Below are 25,069 nucleotides of genomic sequence, written 5' to 3' on the forward strand. Positions count from 1 at the left end.
TAAGAAGTGAAAAGATGATAGGCACTGAAGAGAATTTACCGTGGGCCCTTCATTCTAAGGATTTTAGATGGTGTCAGGAGTATTGGGCTGTAAGAAGAGCAGATTCCTAATAAGTTGTGAAGATTGGCAGTAATTATACTGTTTAATTTCATGGACGCAGGACTCACAAAGAGAAACTTTTTCACATTTCCGTTTTTACTAATGTGCATCATGTGTTACCTTACACAAAGTAGAAATTACAGCTGAATTTACTAGGTAGTATTGAGGCTGTGTATGGAAATGACTGTAGCCTTTATGATGCTGGGGTCATGTATCAGTCTATGCAGTCATGCTTGCCAAATGTAGCACAATGACACTCATTTTCATTGTAATTCCCCTCTTTGTTAACACACCTTTTGCGGTTACGTATTTCCTATAATCTTGTCCAGTTGGTCGTCTTCCTGATCTCATGGACCAAATACAAAAGGAGTTGGGCTTAGTTTGTGGACATGAGTCATGGTAGGGGAATGTGCTGTGAGAAGATAACTGGCTGAGCTCCTGTAAGCTTGTATCTTGTCATCACATATTAGAGAATGAGCAGCGTGGTAACAGTGGCCTAGTAATGCTTGTATGACACATGGAAGGATATTTTTTTTATGCTATAGAAGATGAGTAGAGATGGGTGAACCCGCAGATGTTCAGGTACGGTGGGTCCGACCGGCCTTTTTAAAAAACAAAAAAGTCTGGTTCAGGACCAGACTTGACACTGAACCTCATATACGTCTAAGAGACCCAAACATGTGTTTTAAAATGGTGTTAGTAAGAGCTAGGCAGCTGCAAAAGGAAGCAACATTTGAATTAAATAGGACAATTAGTTACTAAGTTTTCTTGAGACTGTCATCGTAGTTCTTTAAAACTCCATGAATATTCACTGCTTCCTCCTCCCACCCTTTGTGACAGCATTTGTGATTGGTTGCAGTCAGACTGTTGGCGTCTGTGATTGGTTGCCCTCACACTAGCTGTCTGGGTCCTGAAGTGGAGTGTAAAAATAATAAATAATCCATATTTTGATACCTTGCGCAGATAAAGCAGGCATCTGGAGGCTGCATCCCCCACCTGTGTGCTTTATTTTGGCTGTGTATAAAATGCAAGGGACCCCATGGGGCTTTTTTATTTTCTTTAATTATTTTAAATAATTAAAAAAAAAAAACTGGCATGCGGTCCCTACCCTCCCTGAATTTTGATACCCAGAAAAGATAAAGCAGACAGCTGGAGCTGGTCTTCTCAGGCTAGGGAGGCCCATGGTTATTGGGCCCTACTCAACCTAAAAAATAGCAGCCCGCAGCCGCCCCAAAATTGGCACATCCATTAATGCTCCAATCCTAACACTTACCTGGCTCATCCAGATTGCCCTGGAGTGGTGGCAGTTTGGGTATGATAAGGGGTTAATGACACCTGTGATTTGTAAAAAAATGACAGATGTCACCAAGCCTAAGTTAGTAATTACTAATTGTTTAAGTAAAAAAAAAACAAAAAAAACCCCACACAAAACAGAGAAAAAATCCTTTTATTTAAAAAAATGTAGTAACCCCCAAAACACCACTGGAGGTCCGACGTAATCCACACTACTACGTCCCAAGGCGTTCCCGCCTCTGCTACATCCTGAGGTCGAGTACATGGTCACATTAGAAAACCGAATGACTGATTTACTGCAGCATCGAGGGGACCCACTGACAGAGCCGCAGCTGTGAAAAGCAGTGACACAACTGGTGGTTCCTACGGTACCCCTGTGATGGATTCGCCTCAGGTGAACTCTATTAACTCGAGATGAACTCAATGCTGGATTACCTGCTTAGGCTATTTGCGCACATTGTGTATTTTGTTGCAGAAAATTCTGCACCAAACCTGCATCTCCTGGCAAAAAAAAAACGCGTCACAATCACATTGCATTTTTGATGCCTTTTTCTGCCAGAAGATGCAAATTTCTGCACCAAATCTACATCACCTGGCAGAAAAAAACACATCAAAACCACATCACCATTTTGGTGCTTTTTTTTTTTTTTTTCTGCCAGGAGATGCAAATATTCTACAACCAAATACGCAACTTGTGAACATAGCCTAGGCCAGTAATCTGGCACTCCGTTAATTGTGTTCACCTCAGGTGAGTTTATAGTTTATCTGAGGTGAGTTGACTGAGATTGACTTCACCTGAGGTCACTGCTACTGTACCATGGAACTACCGTCAGTGAGCTCACCTGAGGTCACAGATGTCATTACTCTCCCATGTTTGAGAGATATAGGAATATAAATTAGCCATTCAAGGTAATACCTAGGCCTTTCAACTTGGGGAAAGGGTATAGTTCCCTCACCTATATTGTAGTCAAGATGAAGTGGCTTTTTAGTAACAAGCACTTGGGTTTTATAACCCTTGTGCCCCACTTTAGCCTGGTTTCACACATCAATCATTCAGGGTCCAAGTATGGACTGATATGATCGGACAGGTCGTGGGTCTCCTGACCAAAACTGAAAAGCTTTGTATGTATTTATGTAGCTGTTGAGTTTAGGTCAGGAAATTCCACTGTTAGTCGGCCTAAGACACGCGGCATGAAAATCGGACTGAGTGGAGTGCGATAAAACATCGCATTCCACTCGTACCAATATTACCCTATGTGCCAGCACCCATGAGCGATTTATTTTCTCGGCCCCAGTAGGACCGAGAAAACAATTGCAGAATGCTGCGATTGTAATGCGATCCTTGTTTTTCTCGCACCATTCAAGTCTATGAGGCGAGATAAAGATCGCACTGCACTCGCAGAACTCGCAGAACACCGGTGTACCGTGAGTGCAGGGCGAGAATGGCAATAGCCGGCTATGGAGCAGAGAGGGAGATAAATCCCTCCCTCTCCTCCTCCGTGCCGGCACTCCCCTCCTTAGTGCTGGCCCGCACCTCCTCACTGCCGGCCCATCCCCTGCAGCTGAGGTCCGCTCGCATGATCGGACCTCAGTTGCAGTGATACTCGCATGACACTCTGCTCCTGCTGTGCTGCCAGCGCGAGCCGACTGTCATGCGAGGATCGGATTAGTCCCCCGTGTGGCCCTGGACTAAACATCTTGGTCCATACCCGGTTAATGTCAAACATGTGAAACTGTCCTTAACTAAATTAACACTAATCCTGCTGTATCAAACAGTACATACAGACTGCAATATAGCTAGAATTGGTTAGGCTTTTTAGAGCAGGAGGCTAAATTTACATCTACAAACCAATTTATTTTTTTTTTTACCAGGTTAGTGAGTTTGAAAGGATTTGCGCATCCACCCAAAAAATTCATATGGGGTGTCCTTAAGGTGTGGAGCTCCTTCAATGCCGGTAGAGTGGTGTCTTGCTCCACACCTTCTGTATAAATTGGTACTTTATGGTTTATAGCAGGGGTGGGGAACCTCCGGCCCGTGGGCCGCCATGACCTTTTATGTGGCCACCGGGCAGATTCCAGGGGGAGGCAGTGCTGGTGCTGTCACCGCGGTCTTGCTGCCGCCGGCCCTTTAAATCCACACATTGCTGTTTGTGCTGCAATGTGTTCTCCCGCCGGCCAGTGCCAATTGTGGGCGGGTCCACAGCAGCCTCACAGCTTCCAGCCTTGTGTGTCCGCCCCCTGCCCTCCGGAGATCAGTGCCTGCCTTCTTCTGATGCAGTGTGTCCGGCTCCTGCACTTCGGTGATGTGAATGCAATGCTGCTGTGAGTCCAGCGCCGACCCTCTGCTGCTATGTGCCCTGCCCAATGCTTTGTGCAACCCCACAACAGTTCTGTAAACCTTCTCCCCCAGAGTTGCATGAAACTCTCAGCGCAGTGTGCCCCCCAATGTCCTGTGTGTACCCCTCCCCCAGTCCTGTGTGCAGCCCCCCAATGTCCTGTGTGCAGCCCATCACCCAGTAGTCCTGTTTGCACCCCCCCAATCCTGTGTGCACCCCTCCCCCAGTCCTGTGTGCAGCCCCCCAATGTCCTGTGCACCCCCACACAATCCCATGTGCAGCCCATCACCAAGTCCTGTGTGCACCCCCCAGTCCTGTGTGCACCCCCCAGTCCTGTGTGCACCCCCCAGTCCTGTGTGCACCCCCCCAGTCCTGTGTGCACCCCCCCAGTCCTGTGTGCACCCCCCCAGTCCTGTGTGCACCCCCCCAGTCCTGTGTGCACCCCCCCAGTCCTGTGTGCACCCCCCCAGTCCTGTGTGCACCCCCCCAGTCCTGTGTGCACCCCCCCAGTCCTGTGTGCACCCCCCCAGTCCTGTGTGCACCCCCCCAGTCCTGTGTGCACCCCCCCAGTCCTGTGTGCACCCCCCCAGTCCTGTGTGCACCCCCCCAGTCCTGTGTGCACCCCCCCCAGTCCTGTGTGCACCCCCCCCAGTCCTGTGTGCACCCCCCCCAGTCCTGTGTGCACCCCCCCCAGTCCTGTGTGCACCCCCCCCAGTCCTGTGTGCACCCCCCCCAGTCCTGTGTGCACCCCCCCAGTCCTGTGTGCACCCCCCCCAGTCCTGTGTGCACCCCCCAGTCCTGTGTGCACCCCCCCAGTCCTGTGTGCACCCCCCCAGTCCTGTGTGCACCCCCCCAGTCCTGTGTGCACCCCCCCCAGTCCTGTGTGCACCCCCCCCAGTCCTGTGTGCACCCCCCCCAGTCCTGTGTGCACCCCCCCCAGTCCTGTGTGCACCCCCCCCAGTCCTGTGTGCACCCCCCCCAGTCCTGTGTGCACCCCCCCCAGTCCTGTGTGCACCCCCCCAGTCCTGTGTGCACCCCCCCCAGTCCTGTGTGCACCCCCCCCAGTCCTGTGTGCACCCCCCCCAGTCCTGTGTGCACCCCCCCCAGTCCTGTGTGCACCCCCCCCAGTCCTGTGTGCACCCCCCCCAGTCCTGTGTGCACCCCCCCCAGTCCTGTGGGCACCCCGCCCAGTCCTGTGGGCACCCCGCCCAGTCCTGTGTGCACCCCGCCCAGTCCTGTGTGCAGCCCCCAGTGATGTCTGTGCCTCCCCCCCCAAGTGATGTCTGTGCCCCCAGCCCCATGCCCCCAGTTAATTAATTGCTTCACCCAATATAGCAGGGTCATTTAAACATTGATAATTTTGTGCGGCCCCCGAAGGTTGGTAGAAATTTCCAAATGGTCCCCGACAGAAAAAAGGTTCCCCACCCCTGGTTTATAGTAATATCTAGTGAAGTAATGTTTATAGTGCATGAATTGTGCTATGTAATGAACCAGAGCTAGGAGATGGACTCTATCCTGTACAAAAAACAGGAACTTTTCATTTTGATTACGTGGATGAATTGATCATATGTTTTCTTTGTTTGATGAATAATCGGGCTTTTATATACAAATGTTTGGAGGACACGGTCTGTTATATTGAACTCCATAAACCTTTTGTAATGTAGGTTCTACCAGCTTCATCTTGTTTTATTGAGAAGGCACTTCTGCAATCGATCATATAAAACGGTGCCGCAAATGTTCTTGTCTCAGATGTTATGTAGACGGCATAATTGACTTTACAGGGAAAGCCCTTTCTTTGTGACATGTTTTCTCTTTGAATCGGTATTCAATTTGGAAATAAGTGATTTTCTTTTGTATTACATTAGTTTACCAATTTGGTTTTCTATTTCCTTCTTCTAGTCATTAGATTGGGCTTGTGTGGCTTAGACAAAAAGACGTCTCGGAGCAGATCTCATTTATATGTAGAAATACAAAGGACTGGCACATGACTTTCTTCCGAAGACCATACTAGGACCAGGGGGCACTTACTGCGAGTGGGAGGCAGCTAAAAAGGAACGGGTTCTTTACAGTTAGAGCAGTCAGACTGTGGAATGCCCTACCACAAGAGGTAGTAATGGCAGACGGTAACAACTTTCAGAAAAGGGCTGAATGATTTTCTAAGTACGCACAACATTGTCGATTTATAAATGATTTAATGACAAAATGTAGGACTGTTGGAGGAGGGGTGAACTAGATGGACCTAGGTCTTTTTTCAGCCTATGTAAGTGAAACTTTACACGTCAATATCTTACATGTTAGTCATCTCTAACTTCTTTTCTCTTTTGTCTGTTGACCTTTTCATTCTAGGAAAAGGGTGGCTGTGTCACTTGTGTTTTTTTTTTTTTTTTCTTAGGGTTATTCTTACCATGTTATGTTATGGCATCTGGCCTAATGGGTCAAGTTGCTCCTTTTGTAGAGAGCTCCCAAGTTGGCGTGGGGAGACTTGTATGCATTCAAATTTAAAAGATGGGGTTCATCAATCTATCAAAGCAATGGATTTGATACATACTGTATGCAGCAGCTCTCCAGCCATTGTAATAAATAAGACTCTCCACTTGCAGATACAGACAGAAAAGGCCCATGTGCAAGAACAATATATGGCCTCTTTGCAGCTCAAGAGCTTAATACAATGCACGATTCCACCTGTTTTAGAGTTAGAAATAGGCCCCCTAACCTCTTGGGCTCCTGTGCAGTGGCACAAATCGTATATACGCTCTTACGGTTACCTGTACTTTACTGCTTTATTAACCAGCTTTATCCCTGTAGGCTTGGAATCTTATGTTTAACCCTCCTTTACCACCATGGTTTCCCTTCTTTTACAGATGGCTCAGTGTGTCACCAAGATCCAGCTGTCCATTTCTTGTGCAGATCTTTTGGATAAAGATATTGGATCCAAATCTGATCCATTATGTGTAGTTCTGCAAAGCGTTGGTGATGGAAAATGGTCAGAGGTAAAGAAATTGTTACATATTTCATAAAGAAAAGTTGTATGCTTTGTCATTCTGTGTAATCTATGAGCACCATGTTATAGAGCTGCACTAATTGGTATAACGTTTTGTGGGAAAAGATTTAGTGGAACTTGTATATTATTCATTTAAATTCCTGCTCATTCTCAACTTTATTACTTCCTTAAGTAAAACTAAAGTAATTAATATAAAGTTGTGAGGCTCACCTGGTGAGGTAGATCTTCCAAGCCCAAGGTCCGGGAGGGCACATGGACGCTGGTGCAGCAGGCAGGTAAGGCAAATGGGGAAAGATAGGTAGCAGAGGTACTGGAAGCTGTATGCAGACAGGAGGCTGGTAGCGGAGGTACTGGAAGCTGCAGGCAGACAGGAGGCTGGTAGTGGAGGTACTGGAAGCTGCAGGCAGACAGGAGGCTGGTAGCGGAGGTACTGGAAGCTGCAGGCAGACAGGAGGCTGGTAGCGGAGGTACTGGAAGCTGCAGGCAGACAGAAGGCTGGTAGTGGAGGTACTGGAAGCTGCAGGCAGACAGGAGGCTGGTAGCAGAACTACTGGAAGCTGCAGGCAGACAGGAGGGGCTGGTAGCAGAAGTATTGGAAGCTGCAGGCAGACCTGAGTCAGGAACACTAAAGTCATAATACCAAGACGCAAGTGTGTCTTGGTGAGCCTTGTTTGGCAGATGATCACATGGGATCACACCAGGCCATCTGCAAAGCCCAACGTGGAGCGCAACTTAATGAAGCCAACTGAGGGAGGGGAGCAAAGCCTGGATCCGTGCCGGGTGTGTAACAAAATTAAAATCCTTATTAAAGTTTTAATAATAAAAGGAGTGAACCTGATTAATGACTGACAGCTCTCTGCGTGCACACTTCTGTACAGAATGCTGTCAAACAGGATTGCTCACTTGATGGTTAATCCCACTATGACTGAATGTTTTCTCACATATGTATATGAATCTGTTCTGCTCCTCCTGTTCTATGACATACTCTCTAGGTTACACAGCATTTCCAAGATCCTTTAGGAAACCACAGATAAGGTTACAGGCCATGCCAATAGACCAGCTCATGTACAGATTTGACTGTTAACTCAAGCAGTCTCCTATGTACAAAGTCCCTAGAGGTGGTGACCATCATTTTTAATTTGTTTTCCACTACAGGAATCTAGCATCAACTTTAAAATCTGAGTCAGTCCTCTTCTGGCTTAAAATTTGTTATATGTCACTCTCTATTCTTTTCGCTCTAGTTGTCTCGAACAGAGAAGGTCAAGAACTGTCAGAGCCCAGAGTTCTCCACAAAGCCGGTCATTGATTACTACTTTGAGAAAGTGCAGAGCATAAAGTTTGGTGTTTATGACATTGACAACAAGTCGGTGGACCTGAATGATGATGATTACCTTGGAGGGTTTGAGTGTACTCTTGGTCAGGTAAGTACTCGTTTATAAATGTACAGTTATGCAAGCTACAGACCATGAGATATAATTTGTGCATTTATTTTTTTTATATTTTGTACTATATTTGCGATGGATTTAAAAATGTATTTGTAACTAGATTTCACAATATAAACTGTACATATTAATAAATGCATCTTACAGTTAAGGATGCAGTAATTACTATGAAAATACATGTCAGATTGGCTCTTTAACCCCTTAATGACCGGGGGCAGTAAAATTACGTCCTAGCAGTCAGTGTTAATCCACCCCGGCTGCGGCGGGCAGCCAGCGGGGATCTTCACACACGTCAGCTGATTTGTCCAGCTGACCTGTGCCTAGCAGGCACGAGCAGATCCGCAATCTGCCCGTGCCTGTTAACCCCTTAAATGGCACTGTCAAAATGTGACAGCGCCAGTATAATCGCAGTCGCGGTTAAAGTTTACACACAGGCCGCGAACGGAACTCACGTGAAGTGATCAGGTGGATCCGATGGTTGTCATGGTAGCACAGGGCCATGTGATGACTCATGTAGCTCACATGACTCAGTCCTGTAACAAGCAGCCAAGTGCTGCATGTTACAAGAGATGAGCATTTCTCCTGGTCTAAGCGGTGCTGCTCTGATTGGGAGAAATGAATGAGCGATCACACTGCTGATCCTTATAGTCCCCTAGACGGAGTAGTAAAAATAAGGGAATAAAAAAAAAGGTTTGAAAAAATAAAAAAAAACTAAGTTCAAATCACCCAAATTCGCCCCATTGAAAATGAAAGGGATAAAAAATATACACAAATTTGGTATTGCCGCGTTCAGTAATGCTTGATCTATCCAAATATAAAATCAATTAATCTGATCGATAAACAGCGTAGCGGCAAAAAAATTCCAAACGCTAAAATTACGTTTTTTTTGGTCGCCACAAATTTTGCGCAAAATGCAATAACAGGAGATCAAAATGTTGCATCTGTGCAAAAATGGTACCATTAAAAACATCAGCTCGATGCAAAAATTAAGCAGTCAATGAGCCTTAGATCCCAAAAAATGAAAACTCTACTGGTCGCGGAAAATGACACAAAAAGTATGCCACTTTTTTTCTGACAAACCTTTGTTTTTTTTATATTAACCCCTTAGATAAAAGTAAACCTTTACATGTTTGGTGTCTACGAACTCGCACCGACCTGAGGCATCACACCGACACATCAGATTTACCATATAGTGAACACAGTGACTAAAATATCTCAAAAACCATAGTGCAATCACACTTTTTTTGCAATTTTTCTGCACTTGGAAATGTTTTGGCATTTTCAAGAACCCTATATGGTAAAACTCATGGTTTCCTTTAAAAGTACAGCTCGTTCCACAAACAACAAGCCCTCACATGACCATATTGTCTGAAAAATAAAAAAAGTTACGTCTCTTGGAAGAAGAATGGCGAAAAAAATAAAGAGCAAAATCGGCCGGTCGTGAAGGGGTTAAACATAAAATTACTGACCTAGCATTTTTTTTTTTTATTTACAGACCCATTGAAAAGCTAGAATGCATTACTAATTTAAGCTGTCAAGGGCAAAATGAAAATCAAACTGGCAACCCTGCCCAAGATGATGACCTACATACGTAGACTTTTAGAATTAATATGTGGACATGCTGCATAAAATGGATTTGCTGCAGGAGCTACAGTACTATGCTGTTTTTTTTTGTTTTTTTTTTTCTATACGTGACTAAAACCTTTGCAAAGTAAAAATGCTTCAAAAAAATTAACGATTTATTTTTCTCAATGAATGAAATTCAAAATGAATGAACAAAAGAGAAATCTAAACCCGTTGCCTTCAAAACCGCATCAGTTCTAAGTTACAGTTGTACAGTCGTTAACTGAAACAGAGATCACTGTCCGAGTCTTAAAACTGGAGGAGGAACAGCCGAACTCCGTTACAAAGTTGAGGTTGTGGAAGAATATTTTAAATCACAGATAATACAGCAAGGCAAGATTGAGTAGAGTATCAAGACACAAGGTAGTTGAGCTTCACCTGCAAGATCTTTGGCATAGCTTTCTAAGTAGACTAAGGTTTCAAGATGGGATGTTCAATCTTTTTTTTTTTTTTTTTTTTTTTTTTAAATAAAGCAACACCAAGAAATAGGTATGAAGACTGTAGATTCAGTGGTAGACCAATGGAAAGACAAAATACTTCCGTTCGAAATTTGTAGATTCCCAGCAGTGCCACCAGTTAAGAACTGACAGGAACTAGTGAGACCCAGCCACACCATCTACTGTTCAGAGAAGTCTGGCCAGAAGTGGTCTTTATGGAGGATAAAGCTATATTTTTTGAGATGAAGAGATGCAACTCTGAACGATAACATAGGAACTGGGGTTTAAATAAATAGCAGGTATTGCCATCTTTCTGAATCTCAGTTCCTATGTTGTTGTGCATAGGTACAATAAAAGGCAGTTTGTTCGCCAGAGGACTTGCAAGTATAACAATGAGTGCCTGCAGGCAACAATGAAGCATCGTGGAGGCTCCTTACAAGATTTGGGTCTACATTTCAGCATTTCGTCAAAATTAATGGCGTCCTCAATGCTAAGAAATACAGGCAGATACCTATCCATCATGCAATACCATCAGGGAGGTTTCTGGTTGGCTCCAAATTTATTCTACAATAGGCTAATGACTTCAAACGTACAGTCCATGTCGTTAGAACTCAGAAGAACAAAGGGTCCTTACAGTGATATGGCCCCACAGAGCCCTGATCTCAAAATCATTTGAAACTGTCTGGTATGACATGAAGAGAAGTGCAAGCCTACACCCACAGAAGATCAGTGGATAGTTCTCCCAGATGTTTGGAACACCCTTCCTGTCGAATTCATTCAAACACTGTGTGCACGTGTACCTAGAAGGAATGATGCTTTGATGCTGGTTTGAAGACAGAGGGTGGTAACACCAAATGTTAGTTTGATTTTAGATTTTTTTTTTTATTTATTTTACTAATAAAAATAGACTAAAAATTCTGTTTGTTTTTTTTTTTTAAAGTATTCTTACTTTGCAAAAGATTTAAGTTGGTGTGGAAATATTTTATATTTTTGTTATTATTGCTTTTTTAAATAGGTTTTCACAGTATTGAATATTACCATATACTGTAGGTAGACATCACGTTTTTCAATCCTGGCTCTTCATAATATAATCACCTTGGAAATATATTGGAAGAAATATATATTGTTAGAAATCCTGAATGAGGCATTCATGAAGCCTTTTTTGCAATGTGCTTTTAGATTGTGTCCAATCGTAAATTTAAGGGACCACTGGAGCTGAAGAAGGGAAAGCCTGCCGGGAAGGGCACGATAACTGTAAGTTTAGACATTTGTACTCACTAATCTGTTTTACTCTAAGTAGCTGCAGATAATGGATGAATTTTTTTTATGTGGTTTGATTGCTTTCTGGAGGGCAGCTTAATAATTTAAGGAACAAAATAGGCATAAAATACTCTTTTTCAGAGGCCTCTTTTTAAATAAAAAAACCCCTCCATATTGATAACATCAGCTATGATTTTTCAACTGTGCAATATATAATTACTTTTAGTAAAGGTGTATATTTAAAAACTTTTTTTAAAGATTTCTTTTGTGATATACTGTATTAAATCTTTTCATGGGACGATACTGAAGATATGACCCATTGATACAATGTAAAGTAGTCAGGGTGCAGATTGTATAACAGTATAAATTTGGTGTGCCTCTTAAAGAAGTAAACACACAGGCATTAATGTCAAAACCGCTGGCATCAAAAGTGAGTACACCCCTAAGTGAAATGGCCAAAGTGTCTAATTTGTGTGGTCATCAATATTTTCAAGCACTGCCTTAACTTTCTCTTCGGCATGGAGTTTACTAGAGCTTCGTGGGAGCCACTGGAATCCTCTTCCACTCCTCCATGATGACATCACGGAGCTGGTGGATGTTAAAGGCCTTGCGCTCCTCCATCGTATGGTTGAGGATGGCACACAGATGGTAAATAGGGTTTAGGTCTGGAGACATGATTGGCCAATCCAACACCTTTACCTTCAGTTTCTTTGGCAAGGGGTGTGGGGTTATTATGTTGGAATACTGCCCTGCAGCCCAGTTTCCAAAAGGAGAGGATCATGCTCTGCTTCAGTATGTCACAGTACATGTTGCCATTTATGGTTGCCTCAATGAACTGTAGCTCCCCACAGCCAACAGCACTCATGCAACCCCAAACCATGGCACTCCCACCACCATGCTTGACTGTAGGCAAGACAGATTTGTATTTGTATTCCTCACTTGGTTGCCGCGACACATACTTGGCACCATCTGAACCAAAAAAGTTTCTTGGCCTCAACAGTCCACGGGACGTGGTTCCAGTACTCCATGTCCTTAGAATGCTGAAGACATGCAGACTGTTTGGGGGGCTTTGTTGTGCATTATATTTAGAAGAGGCTTCCTTCTGGGATGACAGCCATACAGACAAATTTGATGCAGTGTGCGGCTTATGGTCTGAGCACTAACAGGCTGACCACTACCCCTTTAATCTCTGCAGCAATGGTGGCAGCACTCATACGTCTATCTTGAAAAGACAGGCTCTTGATATAACATTGAGCTTGTGCACTTAACTTCTTTGGTCGAACATGGTGAGGCCTGTTCTGAGTGAGTCTGTCTTGTTAAACTTCTGTATGGTCTTTGCCAACACCCTGTAACTGAGCTGCAGCACGGTGGCAATGTTTTCATAGCCTAGGCCTTATGTAGAGCAACAATTAATTTTTACAGATCCTCAGAGAATTCTTTGCCATGAGGTGGTGGAATGTTGAACTTCCAGTGACTAGTAAGAACTTGTAACGCTGAGTCATATGACACTGGGAAGGGAAAATGGCTAAAAATTTAGCCATTTTCACTTAGGGGTGTACTCACTTGTGTTGCCAGCGGTTTAGACAATGGCTGTGTGTTGTTCTTTAGAGGGCACATGCAATGTAAATTTAATCAGTGTCATGTTCAGTGTTATCCAATGAAAAGAGAAAGTTTACAAAAATGAGGGGTGTACTCACTTTTGTGATGTACTATTCTACTATTTAATCTTTAAAACCATTGTCCAATCCTTTTCTGTTGGAGAAATTGCTTTCAGCAAATGTGTGTACAGTATTAGCAAGAATCCTAGTAAGCATACATTTAATTTCCCTCGAGCTGAACTCCATGAGGCTGACCACAAAAGGGCAGAATTGGGGATGACCTAAAATTCGGAAATCCTCTGCAATATTGATTTTTGTTTCAATTGTGTGGTTTGTTTGTTTTTATGTTTCTTTTGTTAGGTTAAAATGTTAGATTTTCTCTTTTCTCCTAGATTATCGCTGAAGAAATAAAGGACACTCGAGTTGTAATTCTTGACGTGGAAGCTCGGAATCTAGACAAAAAGGTATCCCCACCTGAGATAGATATACGCCGGGAAGTAGTAAGGTCACTGTCTGAATGTTCGCATCAGTGGAGTCCTGTTTACTCCAATTCTTTTTCAGACTTCTGAATCTGACATTTTCTATTGATACATTCATTGGAGGGAGACGCTTATAGTCCTCAGTGGGTAATGCCATCATTACCTAGCAATGGCTCCCAAAGAACATAACCACCCAATGTAAGACTGTTCACATGCAGCATTTTTTGCATTTTTTTTTTATACTGCTAATTAAAAGCTGCTTTTTATAGTGCTTATAAAGGCTGAGATGTCAGAAATCTCATGCACACGCTTCTTTTATCTCTACCCTAACTGAATTTGAGGACTGCAGCATTTTTAAATCTGTAGCTGGTCCATTCTTTCAGAATTTTTGCATTTCTGCATTTTTTTTTACCTATAGAAAGCAATGAAAGAGTGAAAAAATACAACAAAAATTTTTTGCATCTTTTTTGTAAATAAAATCAATTTTATTAGGTATGTACTCTAGATAAAGCAAACCTGTAAGCTGCTGCAAACACGCCGAAAAACGAGCATTTTGAATAAAGCGCTTTTACTGCCAAAAGCACATGTTTTGGCTGCAAGCTTTGGCTGTAAGCTAAGGGCATGTGCACACGTTAAGAATTTGCTGTGTTTTTGTTGCCCTTTCTTTTTTTAGTTTTATCACAAAAACTGAAGCATTTGCTAGTAGTCACAAAGGGAATCATTTTATAAAGTCTCCTGCACACGATGCTTATTTTTTCCTTGCAGATTATTAAGCAGTTTCAAATCTGCAGCATTTGAATTCTTTGAGCATTTTTGCAGCAGGCTTCACCAATTCCAATGCATGGGAGATAACGCAAGTAAAAAACGCAGTAAAAATGTGAATATTTTATCTTCTTTTTTTTTTTCCTGCTAAAGGACATGTTTCCTTTTTGTTGTGTTTTTTTTTTTTTTTTTTTTTGTGCAAAAATGTCTGCAGCAAATGCTTAAAAGAAGCAATCCCATCAATGCTGGGATTGTTTTTACGGTGTACATTTTCTGCTAAAAATGACTTTGCAATATGAATCTCCTCATCAGTACGATTACAGCAATACCAAACATGTCCAGGTTTTTTTTTGTTTTTTAATATTTTAGTGGTCAAAAGAAAATCCGACGTTTGCAGAAAGGAAAATTTTCGGGTTTGTGTCTCCATTTTCCAAAACCCATAATGTTTTCATTTTTTGTTCGATGGAGTTGAGTGATGGCTTGTTTTTTTTTCTGGGCAAGACAATGTTTTTATTGATATCATTTGACTTTATGATCACTTGTTACAGCATTTTTTGTGGTATTGGAGACAGGAAAAAAACACCATAATTTTGGCATTCTTAATGTTTTTTGTTTACCGATTTTTTTTTTTTTTTTTTTTTTATTTTTTTTTATCAGGCTTTTCAGAATGCAGCAATACCACGTGTTTTTTTTTTTTTTCTTTAGTCTTAGGCAAAATGGAGGTGATTAACTTTTTTTTTTCTCTCAAATTTTTTAAATACCACGACCACACACTCACACTCTCAGACACACACACACACACACACACACACACACACACACACACACACACACACACACACACACACTTTTTTTTTTTTTTAAACTTTTCACTGTTCTTAACCCTTTCACGACCGGCCGATTTTTCGCTTTCCGTTTTTTTTTTTCGCCATTCTTTTTCTGAGAGACGTAACTTTTTTATTTTTCAGTCAATATGGTCATGTGAGGGCTCATTTTTTGCGGAACGAGCTGTACTTTTAAATGAAACCATCAGTTTTACCATATTGTGTACTAGAAAATGGCAAAAAAATTCCAAATGCTGAAAAATTGCAAAAAAAGTGCGATAGCACTATGGTTTTTGAGATATTTTATTCACTGTGTTCACTATATGGTAAAACTGATGTGTGGGTGTGATGCCTCAGGTCAGTGCGAGTTCGTAGACACCAAACATGTATAGGTTTACTTTTATATAAGGGGTTAAAAAAAAATCGGAAGTTTGTCCGAAAAAAGTGGCGCACGTTTTACGCCATATTCCGTGACCCGTAGCGTTCTCATTTTTCGGGATCTTAGGCTCAATGACGGCTTATTTTTTGCGTCTCGAGCTGACGTTTTTAACGGTACCATTTTTGCGCAGATGCTACGTTTTGATCGCCTCTTATTGCATTTTGCGCAAAAGTTGTGGCGACAAAAAAACGTCGTTTTGGCGTTTGGAATTTTTTTGCCGCTACGCCGTTTACTGATCAGATTAATTGATTTTATATTTTGATAGATCGGGCGTTTCTGAACGCGGCGATACCAAATGTGTGTATATTTTTTATTTTTTTAACCCTTTAATTTTTAATGGGGCGAATGGGGGGTGATTTGAACTTTTAGGTTTTTTTGTTTTTTTTTAATTTTTTAAAACTTTTTTTTTTACTTTTTTTTTTTATTTTACTAGTCCCCCTAGGGGGCTATTGCGATCAGCATTCCGATCGCTCTGCAGTATCTGCTGATCACAGCTGGAAGGCTGTAAACAGCAGATACGCTGTCTTTCTCTTTTGCTGTGCCCCGGGCACAGCGAAAGTGAAACCAATTCATGTGTAGTACAGGAGTCATCACATGACCCTGTACTACCATGACAACTATCGGGAGTCACGTGATCGCGTCACGTGACTTCCGGTTTCGGCGGTAAGTAAAACTTTACCGCGATTGCGCTTATAATGGCGCTGTCATGTATTGACAGCGCCATTATAAGGGGTTAATCGGCACGAGCAGATAACGATTCTGCTCGTGCCTAGCAGGCACACATCTCAGCTGTGAAAATCAGCTGAGATGTGTGCCGATCGCGGCATGCTGCCGCCGGAGGACCGCGGGCAGTAAGATTATGTCCTTTAGGACGTAATTTTACGGCCCGCGGTCGTTAAGGGGTTAATAGTCTGTCCCTGTCATCGCCTGCTTATACATACAGTAATGCTATAGCATTGTTGTAGATAGCCGAAATCACGGTCTTCTTTGAAGGCAGGGTTTCAAAAGAGCTCAGCTATGACAGGCCATCCGCAGACCTACTACTGTCATAGCAACCCATCAGTGCCCCTCGATCATGTCACGGATGTGCCAATGGGAGCTGAAAATAACACTTCCCTACACCAGCGCGAGTTAAATTCCGTTGTCAGAGTTTGACCAAGATTTAGCAGGACGACAACCCCAGGCAGAACCCCTCTCCACCTGTGATTGTTAGCGGCAGCTCCTGGATGTAACACACAGCCATTACCTGCCGGGCATGGGGTGACCTCACCGCATTAGCCCACTCCATACACCCTCTACCGTATGAAGTATTCAGTCTCTTACATTGCGTATATCCAGTTGCTGCTGGAGCAGATGTTAGCTGATCGGTGTTTGTGCCGGGAGATGGATTGATGACCCTATCCTATGTAAAGACGATCACTGTTAGTCCTGGGCAACCCCTTTCCTTCCATTTCAGTATATTACAATAACCTGGCCACTATGATAGCGTTCTAAGGTATTTTATACATCCATAATTTGGAAATTAGTATGTTACCAGTTTGTATTCTTTCAAATATTCTGAAATAATTATTTGTTTACCTTGTTGTCCCACTTTAGGACTTTCTTGGCAAATCTGATCCATTCCTGGAACTATTTAGGCAAGGAGATGATGGCTCCTGGCAGTTGGCGTACAGATCTGAGGTACAGTAATATGTCGGCCACCTTTTCTACTCTTCTGTTACTACTTGCTGGCATGATTAGATTTTTGTTACTTGTTTGGCCTGGCCTTATTAAGACAGCATATGTGTGTCCTAGAGGGGAAGATCTCTGGCACCCTCTTCTATGCGCCATAATTTCTAGAGGGTTTGAACTTCTCATGTAATTAAAGGGAATGTGTCAGAAGGATCAACCCTTGTAACAGTCTATATGGGCATATATGGGAAGCTGAATAAAATATTACCTTGATTTCAGCGATCTAATGTCTTAAGAAAAATTTGGATTTCTTTGGAATATAAAAATAAGTTGTTAGGAACTATGGGCCAGAGACAGATCTCCTGGAGAGTCTGACGTGACTTACATGCCCATGTAGACGGCTTAGGATGGTGGATTCTACTGGCAGATTCCTTTTTAAATCATCTGAATAGCCACCATGCAATAAGAAATGTACTCCAGGAAAAAAGCCTGCCTGTCACTTTCAAATTCCTCTGTTTGCTCGGGAAGCCAGATCTTCCCCTATTTACAGCTACAGATGGAAGTGATCAGAAAATGAATCCTCCCACATTGCCTTCTTTTAAGTGAAATTTGCTAATCTTATCCTTTAATGATATGCAAATGTATTTTTTTTAAGCTATTTTGTCTGCCAAATTTTACATACAGCCCATTTCAGCAATAAACAATTTATCTTATATTTCCAACAGGTTATCAAGAACAATCTCAATCCCTGCTGGAAGAAGTTCAGTGTCCCCGTACAGAGCTTATGTGGTGGGGACTTGAACAAGCCTATCAAGGTACATACTAGGAATATTCAGTACGCTTTGGACATTTCACCCCCCCCCCCCAAATTTTTCTCTGCTGAACATTGAGAAAAACATTGTCGTATAAAAGTTTCAGAACGGCAAATTATCAAAAAAGTTGACCCATAATTCTAAAGAAATGAAGCATAATTAGGAAACATGTTTGGCATCAAAACTGAGATGATGGCTGCACATAAAAATGGCCTGATTTTCTGTAATAACTGGAGTTGAAATTATATTCATTAAAATGCACTAAAAACATAGGCCTTGTTTCATTACAGCTTATACACTCCAGTTTTCATAGTGGGCCTGCAGGAAAAAATGTTGTGCCAAATTCTGCAAGTTGCGTATCACATTACAAATTTGGCACATCTTATTAGTGGCATGCTCCATTCTTGTACTTTTGCCCTGATATGCTACTGTAGACAGTGGAGTAACACTTCTGACATAAGAAACATTGCTATTTTTGAAAAATTTTATGCACAAGAGTAACTACACCCCGTTTCGGCTCCTCACCAGCTTCAACTATTCTGATGGAGTTGCCTGAAACTGGCTTGAAAAATGCCAACATTTTGTGACTTTTCAAAGTGTTTTACCCCAGACTGGGGTATGTATTTCTTGTTTTGTTTGTTTTTCTTTTCCACTCTTTTGGCCTTCAAATTTAAATACATTTACCAAATGCCAATCTAATTTAATTTGTGCCAATGTTTTATTTAAATTTTCATTGAATTATTTTTGTTCAAACGGGTTGTTTTCAGATTATAATAATTATTACTTTAGGGATTTGAAGAGATTTGATAGCATTGCTCAAATAAGAAACTTTCCTATGCTGGTCATTTATAGTTGGGGCTCAAGCACCTCCAATATGGAGTCTCCCTCCGTGCACTGCCATACAGGCTTTGTGCGGACAGATATATTCTCCCTAAGGCCCCCTTCACACGCACGTGTCTCCGATACGTGCTAGGTCCGTTCTCGCATGTACCGGAAACACGGGCACACGTATTCATATTAAAATCACGCACGTGTTCAGCCATTGGCCCATGCCTCCGTGAGGAGCAGACGTGAGCCCGTGTGCTCCATACGGCGGCATCTTCGTTTTTCTTTGGCAGCACAGGTGTCAAGCAGCCCGCACCTGTACCACACTGATGTAGTGTGGATGCGGTCCCACGTGACACGCGCCGGAGAAACACACGTGTCGTAAAAAAAACCACATACCTCCACCAGCCCTGCAGTCTCTGCCGCGGCTGTCACCTGCATCCAACCCGCAGTGAATTTGAACAACGCATCTTCTTCACTGGGGGGCCGGAAGCAGCGTCAGCGGAGCGTGGCCTGTGGTGGACACTGTCATTCAGCATCACAGACAGTTCCGGAAGAATCAGGTAAGGCGGGGCTTTCCGTTCTCCGTGAGTTATGTATAACACACTGAGAACACGAATGTGCCACAAACACTGCACACGGGGAGCAAACCACCCCTTTAATACATCAGTGAAAAAAGTTTGTTTTTTTCACGTGCGTGTGAAGGGGACCTTAGAAGTAGCTCTTTTGGGGGGAGCATACCTATGTTTGTTCAGTGTTTATTGTGTTTTTGTTGTAATTATTCAGATTCAGCAAATCAAATAATTTTAGGGCCCACAGTACAATAGAAGTATTTTGGAAGCCCTACTTTGCCTCTATATAAAAATGGTCTTATTCATGAACCCTCAAAAAAAGTTAGACTTTTCATAGAATGTTTTAATTGTATAGCAATAGTATTTGGTCTGATGGTAAAAATAAAGAAATTGAAATGTGTGGCTTGGCTCACTGCTGTGTTTCAATGTCAGGTCTCAGTTAGCGATCATGATGACAGCTCCAGCTCTGATCTCATAGGAGAATTCGAATGCATCACATCCAAGCTGCTGGGAGCTCAGGAGCAAGCGGTGAGCCCGATAACCTTTCTCACGGCCTACCTCTCTTCCTCTAGGTGCACTGTACTGATTATGATAGCGATGGCTCTCATGACTTAATAGGGATATTTGAGACTAACTTGTCTCAGCTGCAGAAAGCAGGAGGAGGTTCTCCGGTGAGCTTTGTTCAATGTTTTTACTTATAACTTCCTAATATACATTAACTTTTTTTTTTTTATTCTATGGGGCCACTGAGCAATCTTTCTCTTATTCTAAAAGCTTGATTTAATCATGCAGCCATGTTGTGCTCCATAATTTTTTGGTTCTGGTCTTCTATTCACATATCCTCAATCGCATGTTGAGATTTACCAGAACGGAGATTCTTCTAGTTGTCTGTTCCCTTAATCTTTAAAATCCCTGTTATGTTTAGGTGGAGTTTGAATGTATTAATCCCCAGAAGAAGCAGAAGAAGAAGGGTTATAAGAACTCTGGTATTGTCCGGGTCAAGTCTTGCAAAGTAAGTTACTTGTGATGTCAGATAAAGTGATGAAATATGTAACGGAGGCTAAAAAGTGGGCAGAGTAATGTGATATTCCACATTGGAGTGGAGTTTAACGCATTAAACTACCCCTCACTATTCATATTCATACGGGATATCAGAAGTTCGATAGATTATTTTATAGCAATATTCTAAAATGACATTTTATGGAGTCTATCAACTCAATTACAGCATACACTAAGCACTGTATTGTGAAGTTTATGCATTATCCGCTCTGAAGATGCTCTAAAGACGGGTCTGCTCACTTATTTTAACCACTTGGCTTAAAAATGAAGCGGTTAAAAGATGTTTGAAAGTCTGGCAAAGAAATGAGTGTTCATTATTTTGAGTGTTTTTGTTTGCTCTTTTTCAGCCGAGTTTGAGAGTATCCACTTCAAATCCACCTGAAAAATCTCATGTGAACAATACTATGTGTTCCAATTGCTGCCTTAATTTTGCAGAAACTGCAGTTGTTAAATAAAATATGCGAATCGGGGTGCTTGGTGTACCCTGGGTGTGGCTAGAGGCTCAGTGCTCTGCTCCACCCACTGATCCTGCATGTCCCCGCCTCCCTCACTGGTGATTGACAGCACGGTCTTGCGTGGAGCAAGCTCTGAGAAGTGCATAGAGCACCCTTATTGGCATATTGGATTCAATTTTATTTTCTTTGTCGCTCCATTGGGAGACCCAGACAATTGGGTGTATAGCTTCTGCCTCCGGAGGCCACACAAAGTATTACACTTTAAAAAGTGTAACCCCTCCCCTCTGCCTATACACCCTCCCGTGCATCACGGGCCCATCAGTTTTTTGCTTTGTGTTGAAGGAGGCAGTCACATTCACGCAAGCTCCACATTTTAGTCAGCAGCAGCTGCTGACTTTATCGGATGGAAGAAAAGAGGGCCCCTAACAGGGCTCCCGGCATGCTCCCTTCTCACCCCACTCTGGTCGGCGGTGCTGTTAAGGTTGAGGTACCCATTGCGGGTACAGAGGCTGGAGCCCACATGCTGTTTTCCTTCCCCATCCCTTAGGGGCTCTGGGTGAAGTGGGATCCTAACCGGTCACCATACACTGGGACCGGGCTCCCTCCGCAGCCCCTGGGGGAATCTGACGGACAGGAGACCGGGTATCATCAGGGACAGACCCTGCTACTGTGAGGTACTCTGTGTCCCCTTGGGGACGGCGCATAGAGCGCCTGTGTAACGGACGCTGCAGCAGCTGCTGGGTGTTTTGTGTCGCCGGGACTACCGCGCTGACCGCGCTTGTTTGCCGGCCGCGTTAATAACTTTAGTCCCCGGCTTTTGCGGCCTAGTACCGCATACTCCCGCCCCCGGGCCTGCCAGTCAGGGGTAAGGGCGGGACGCTTGACTAGACGTCAGCGGTGAGGGCTGGAGCATACTTCGGTATCCTCCTACCCCCTCACTGAGCACTGCGGGGCACCAGATTCCCACACTTTCTGAGGCACGCCCACGGCTCCCTCCTCCTCTCAGAACGCTGGCAGCCATTGCTATCAGCACTTTCTTTGTCGCTCCATTGGGAGACCCAGACAATTGGGTGTATAGGCTATGCCTCCGGAGGCCGCACAAAGTATTACACTAAAAGTGTAAAGCCCCTCCCCTTCTGCCTATACACTCCCCGTGCTCCCACGGGCTCCTCAGTTTTTTGCTTTGTGCGAAGGAGTACAAACGTCCGTTGGAACCCTGGGATCTGAACAGGGTTCTGATGGTTCTTCAGAAACCACCGTTCGAGCCAATGAGGGATATTTCTCTCGCACGCCTTTCGCAGAAAGTGGTTTTCCTAGTAGCAGTCACTTCACTTCGGAGAGTGTCTGAGCTGGCAGCTCTGTCATGCAAAGCCCCCTTCCTGGTGTTTCACCAGGACAAGGTGGTTCTGCGTCCGGTTCCGGAATTTCTCCCTAAGGTGGTATCCCCCTTTCATCTCAATCAGGATATCTCCTTACCCTCTTTTTGTCCTCATCCAGTTCACCAATGTGAAAAGGATTTGCACTTGTTAGATCTGGTGAGAGCACTCAGACTCTACATTTCTCGTACGGCGCCCCTGCGCCGCTCGGATGCACTCTTTGTCCTTGTCGCTGGCCAGCGTAAAGGGTCACAGGCTTCCAAATCATCCCTGGCTCGGTGGATCAAGGAACCAATTCTCGAAGCTTACCGTTCTGCTGGGCTTCCGGTTCCCTCAGGGCTGAAGGCCCATTCTACCAGAGCCGTGGGTGCGTCCTGGGCTTTGAGGCACCAGGCTACGGCTCAGCAGGTGTGTCAGGCGGCTACCTGGTCGAGCCTGCACACTTTCACGAAACACTATCAGGTGCATACCTATGCTTCGGCAGATGCCAGCCTAGGTAGGCGAGTCCTTCAGGCGGCGGTTGCCCACCTGTAGGACGGAGCCGTTCCGGCTCTATTATGAGGTATTATTTACCCACCCCGGGACTGCTTTTGGACGTCCCAATTGTCTGGGACTCCCAATGGAGCGACAAAGAAGGGAATTTTGTTTACTTACCGTAAATTCCTTTTCTTCTAGCTCCAATTGGGAGACCCAGCACCCGCCCCTGTTTTTTTGTGTACACATGTTGTTCATGTTGAATGGTTTCAGTTCTCCGATATTCCTTCGGATTGAATTTACTTTAAACCAGTTTATAATTTTTTCTTCAGCGCTCTATTGGGAGACCCAGACGATTGGGGTATAGCTACTGCCCTCTGGAGGCCACACAAAGCACTACATTAAAAGTGCAAGGCCCCTCCCCCTCTGGCTATACCCCCCCGTGGTATCACGGGTTCTCCAGTTTTTAGCTTTGTGTGCGAAGGAGGTCAGACATTCCATGCATAGCTCCACAGATTTTAGTCAGCAGTAGCTGCTGACGGTTTCGGATGGAAGAAAAGAGGACACATATAGTGTCCCCAGCATGCTCCCTTCTCACCCCTGGATGGTGTTGTAAGGTTGAGGTACCTATTGCTGGTACAGGGCTGGAGCCTGACATGCTGTTTTCCTTCCACATCCCCTGGTAGGGCTCTGTGGAAGTGGGATCCTGCCGGCCTCTCAGCTCTGATGCCGGGCTCCATCCACAGACCCATTAGAACCTGATGGATTCGGAGCAGGAGTACGATCAGGGACAGGGCCCTGCATCTTACAGGTACTCTGTGTCCCCGGCAGGCACAGACACACTCCGGGCTGGCTGGGTGTTGTAGTGCGCCGGGGACCGCAATGTTGGAGTTAGTGTCCCTACAGATTACTGGGGGATGTTTTGTGTATGGGAACGCAGCGCCGACCCCCTCTGGACCGGGCGGCGCTGCTGTGACTTGTGGTGCGCCGGGGATCCGCCGTCCGCGCTTTTACGGCGGCGGCGGTTATAACTTTAGTCCCCGGCTTTTTGGGCCTAGGACGCCGGCAGCTCCGTTTCGTTCCCGCCCCCACCCTGTCATTCAGGGTAGGGGAGAGACGCTGTTCGCAAGCAGCGACGAGGGCTGGAGCCTGATTTACATGCTCCAGCCCTCACACTAGGCACAGAGGGAAGCAGGCTTCCCGCTCTTGGCCAGGAACGCCCAGGGCCCGCCCCCCTTCCTCTCTCGAGACGCCGGCAGCCATTACATGCATGCCTGGCTGGAGGAAGGACGCAAGGCTCTGGGAGACCTGGACTAGGGGCTATCTGGCGACCACACACCCGCTTTTTAAGCGGGCGGTAAGCGTTTTTTCTGTGCTGGTCCCTCTAGTGCCTCACTGTGTATCAGTGTACTGGATACAGTTATATAGATATTGTATTTCTTGCACTGTGAGGTGCGCTTCTGGCTGCATATCCCAGATCGCTCTGTGGAAGCAGCAACATGTCATCCTCAAAACGCAAGGCGGCCAAGGCAAAAAGGGCTGTGTATACTGCGTGTGCTGCATGTGGGGCTAATCTACCAGCAGGCTCTGATGACCCCCATTGTGTGCAATGCTCCGACCCGGTGCTGCTTCGCCAGCCGGAGTCAGGAGAGGTAGCGACCCAGGCTGAGACGCTTGTAAGTTCTGCCCCGGTGACAGGGACGGACTTTGCAGTTTTTGCAGATAATATGTCTGTATCTATGGCAAAAATCCTCGAGACCTTGCAATCTATGCATGGGGCTCAGTCTCTGGGCACGGCGAGGCCTCTGTCCTCAGGTCCCCCTTACTTGGAATGTATCCAGCCCACAGGGGGGTCCCCGGCTTCACAGGCCGAGGATTATGACTCAGATGATGGCCCCAGCCACCCTAAGCGAGCTCGCTGGGAAAGACCCTCGACGTCTTCACACTGCTCAGGGTCTCAGCGCAATCAGTCTCCCTGTGATGTGTCTGATGAGAGTGATCAGGAATCCACTCCTGGAACCCCTCTCAACCTGGATACCCCGGATGGGGATGCCATGGTAGACGACCTTATCTCAGCCATCAATAGGCTGTTGGATATTTCTCCCCCAGCCCCTTCAGCAGAAGAGGCGGCTGCGGAGCAGGAAAAGTTTCGTTTCCTTTATCCCAAGCGTAAATTGAGTGCTTTGTTAGATCACTCTGACTTCAGAGAATCAATCCAGAAGCACGACGCTC

The 25,069-nt window shown here is 44.6% G+C and overlaps 1 protein-coding gene across 2 annotated transcripts in view; it reads left to right on the forward strand.

Annotated features, from left to right (window-relative positions):
• The window catches only part of CPNE1 (copine 1), a 121,366-nt gene that overhangs the window by 38,569 nt on the left and 57,728 nt on the right, over positions 1-25,069 (forward strand). Inside the window, exons 2-9 of one of the 2 annotated variants that reach the window (XM_075349904.1) lie at positions 6,590-6,718; positions 7,971-8,150; positions 11,411-11,485; positions 13,482-13,553; positions 17,190-17,273; positions 17,990-18,079; positions 19,906-20,001; positions 20,399-20,485. In XM_075349904.1, the coding sequence (XP_075206019.1) occupies positions 6,590-6,718; positions 7,971-8,150; positions 11,411-11,485; positions 13,482-13,553; positions 17,190-17,273; positions 17,990-18,079; positions 19,906-20,001; positions 20,399-20,485 (813 nt within the window). Of the gene's footprint in view, positions 1-6,589; positions 6,719-7,970; positions 8,151-11,410; positions 11,486-13,481; positions 13,554-17,189; positions 17,274-17,989; positions 18,080-19,905; positions 20,002-20,045; positions 20,145-20,398; positions 20,486-25,069 lie in introns of both variants that reach the window. The other variant, XM_075349903.1, reaches the window with a different exon arrangement.

This window comes from Anomaloglossus baeobatrachus, chromosome 5 (genome assembly GCF_048569485.1).
Source record: "Anomaloglossus baeobatrachus isolate aAnoBae1 chromosome 5, aAnoBae1.hap1, whole genome shotgun sequence".
Taxonomy (NCBI): domain Eukaryota; kingdom Metazoa; phylum Chordata; class Amphibia; order Anura; family Aromobatidae; genus Anomaloglossus; species Anomaloglossus baeobatrachus.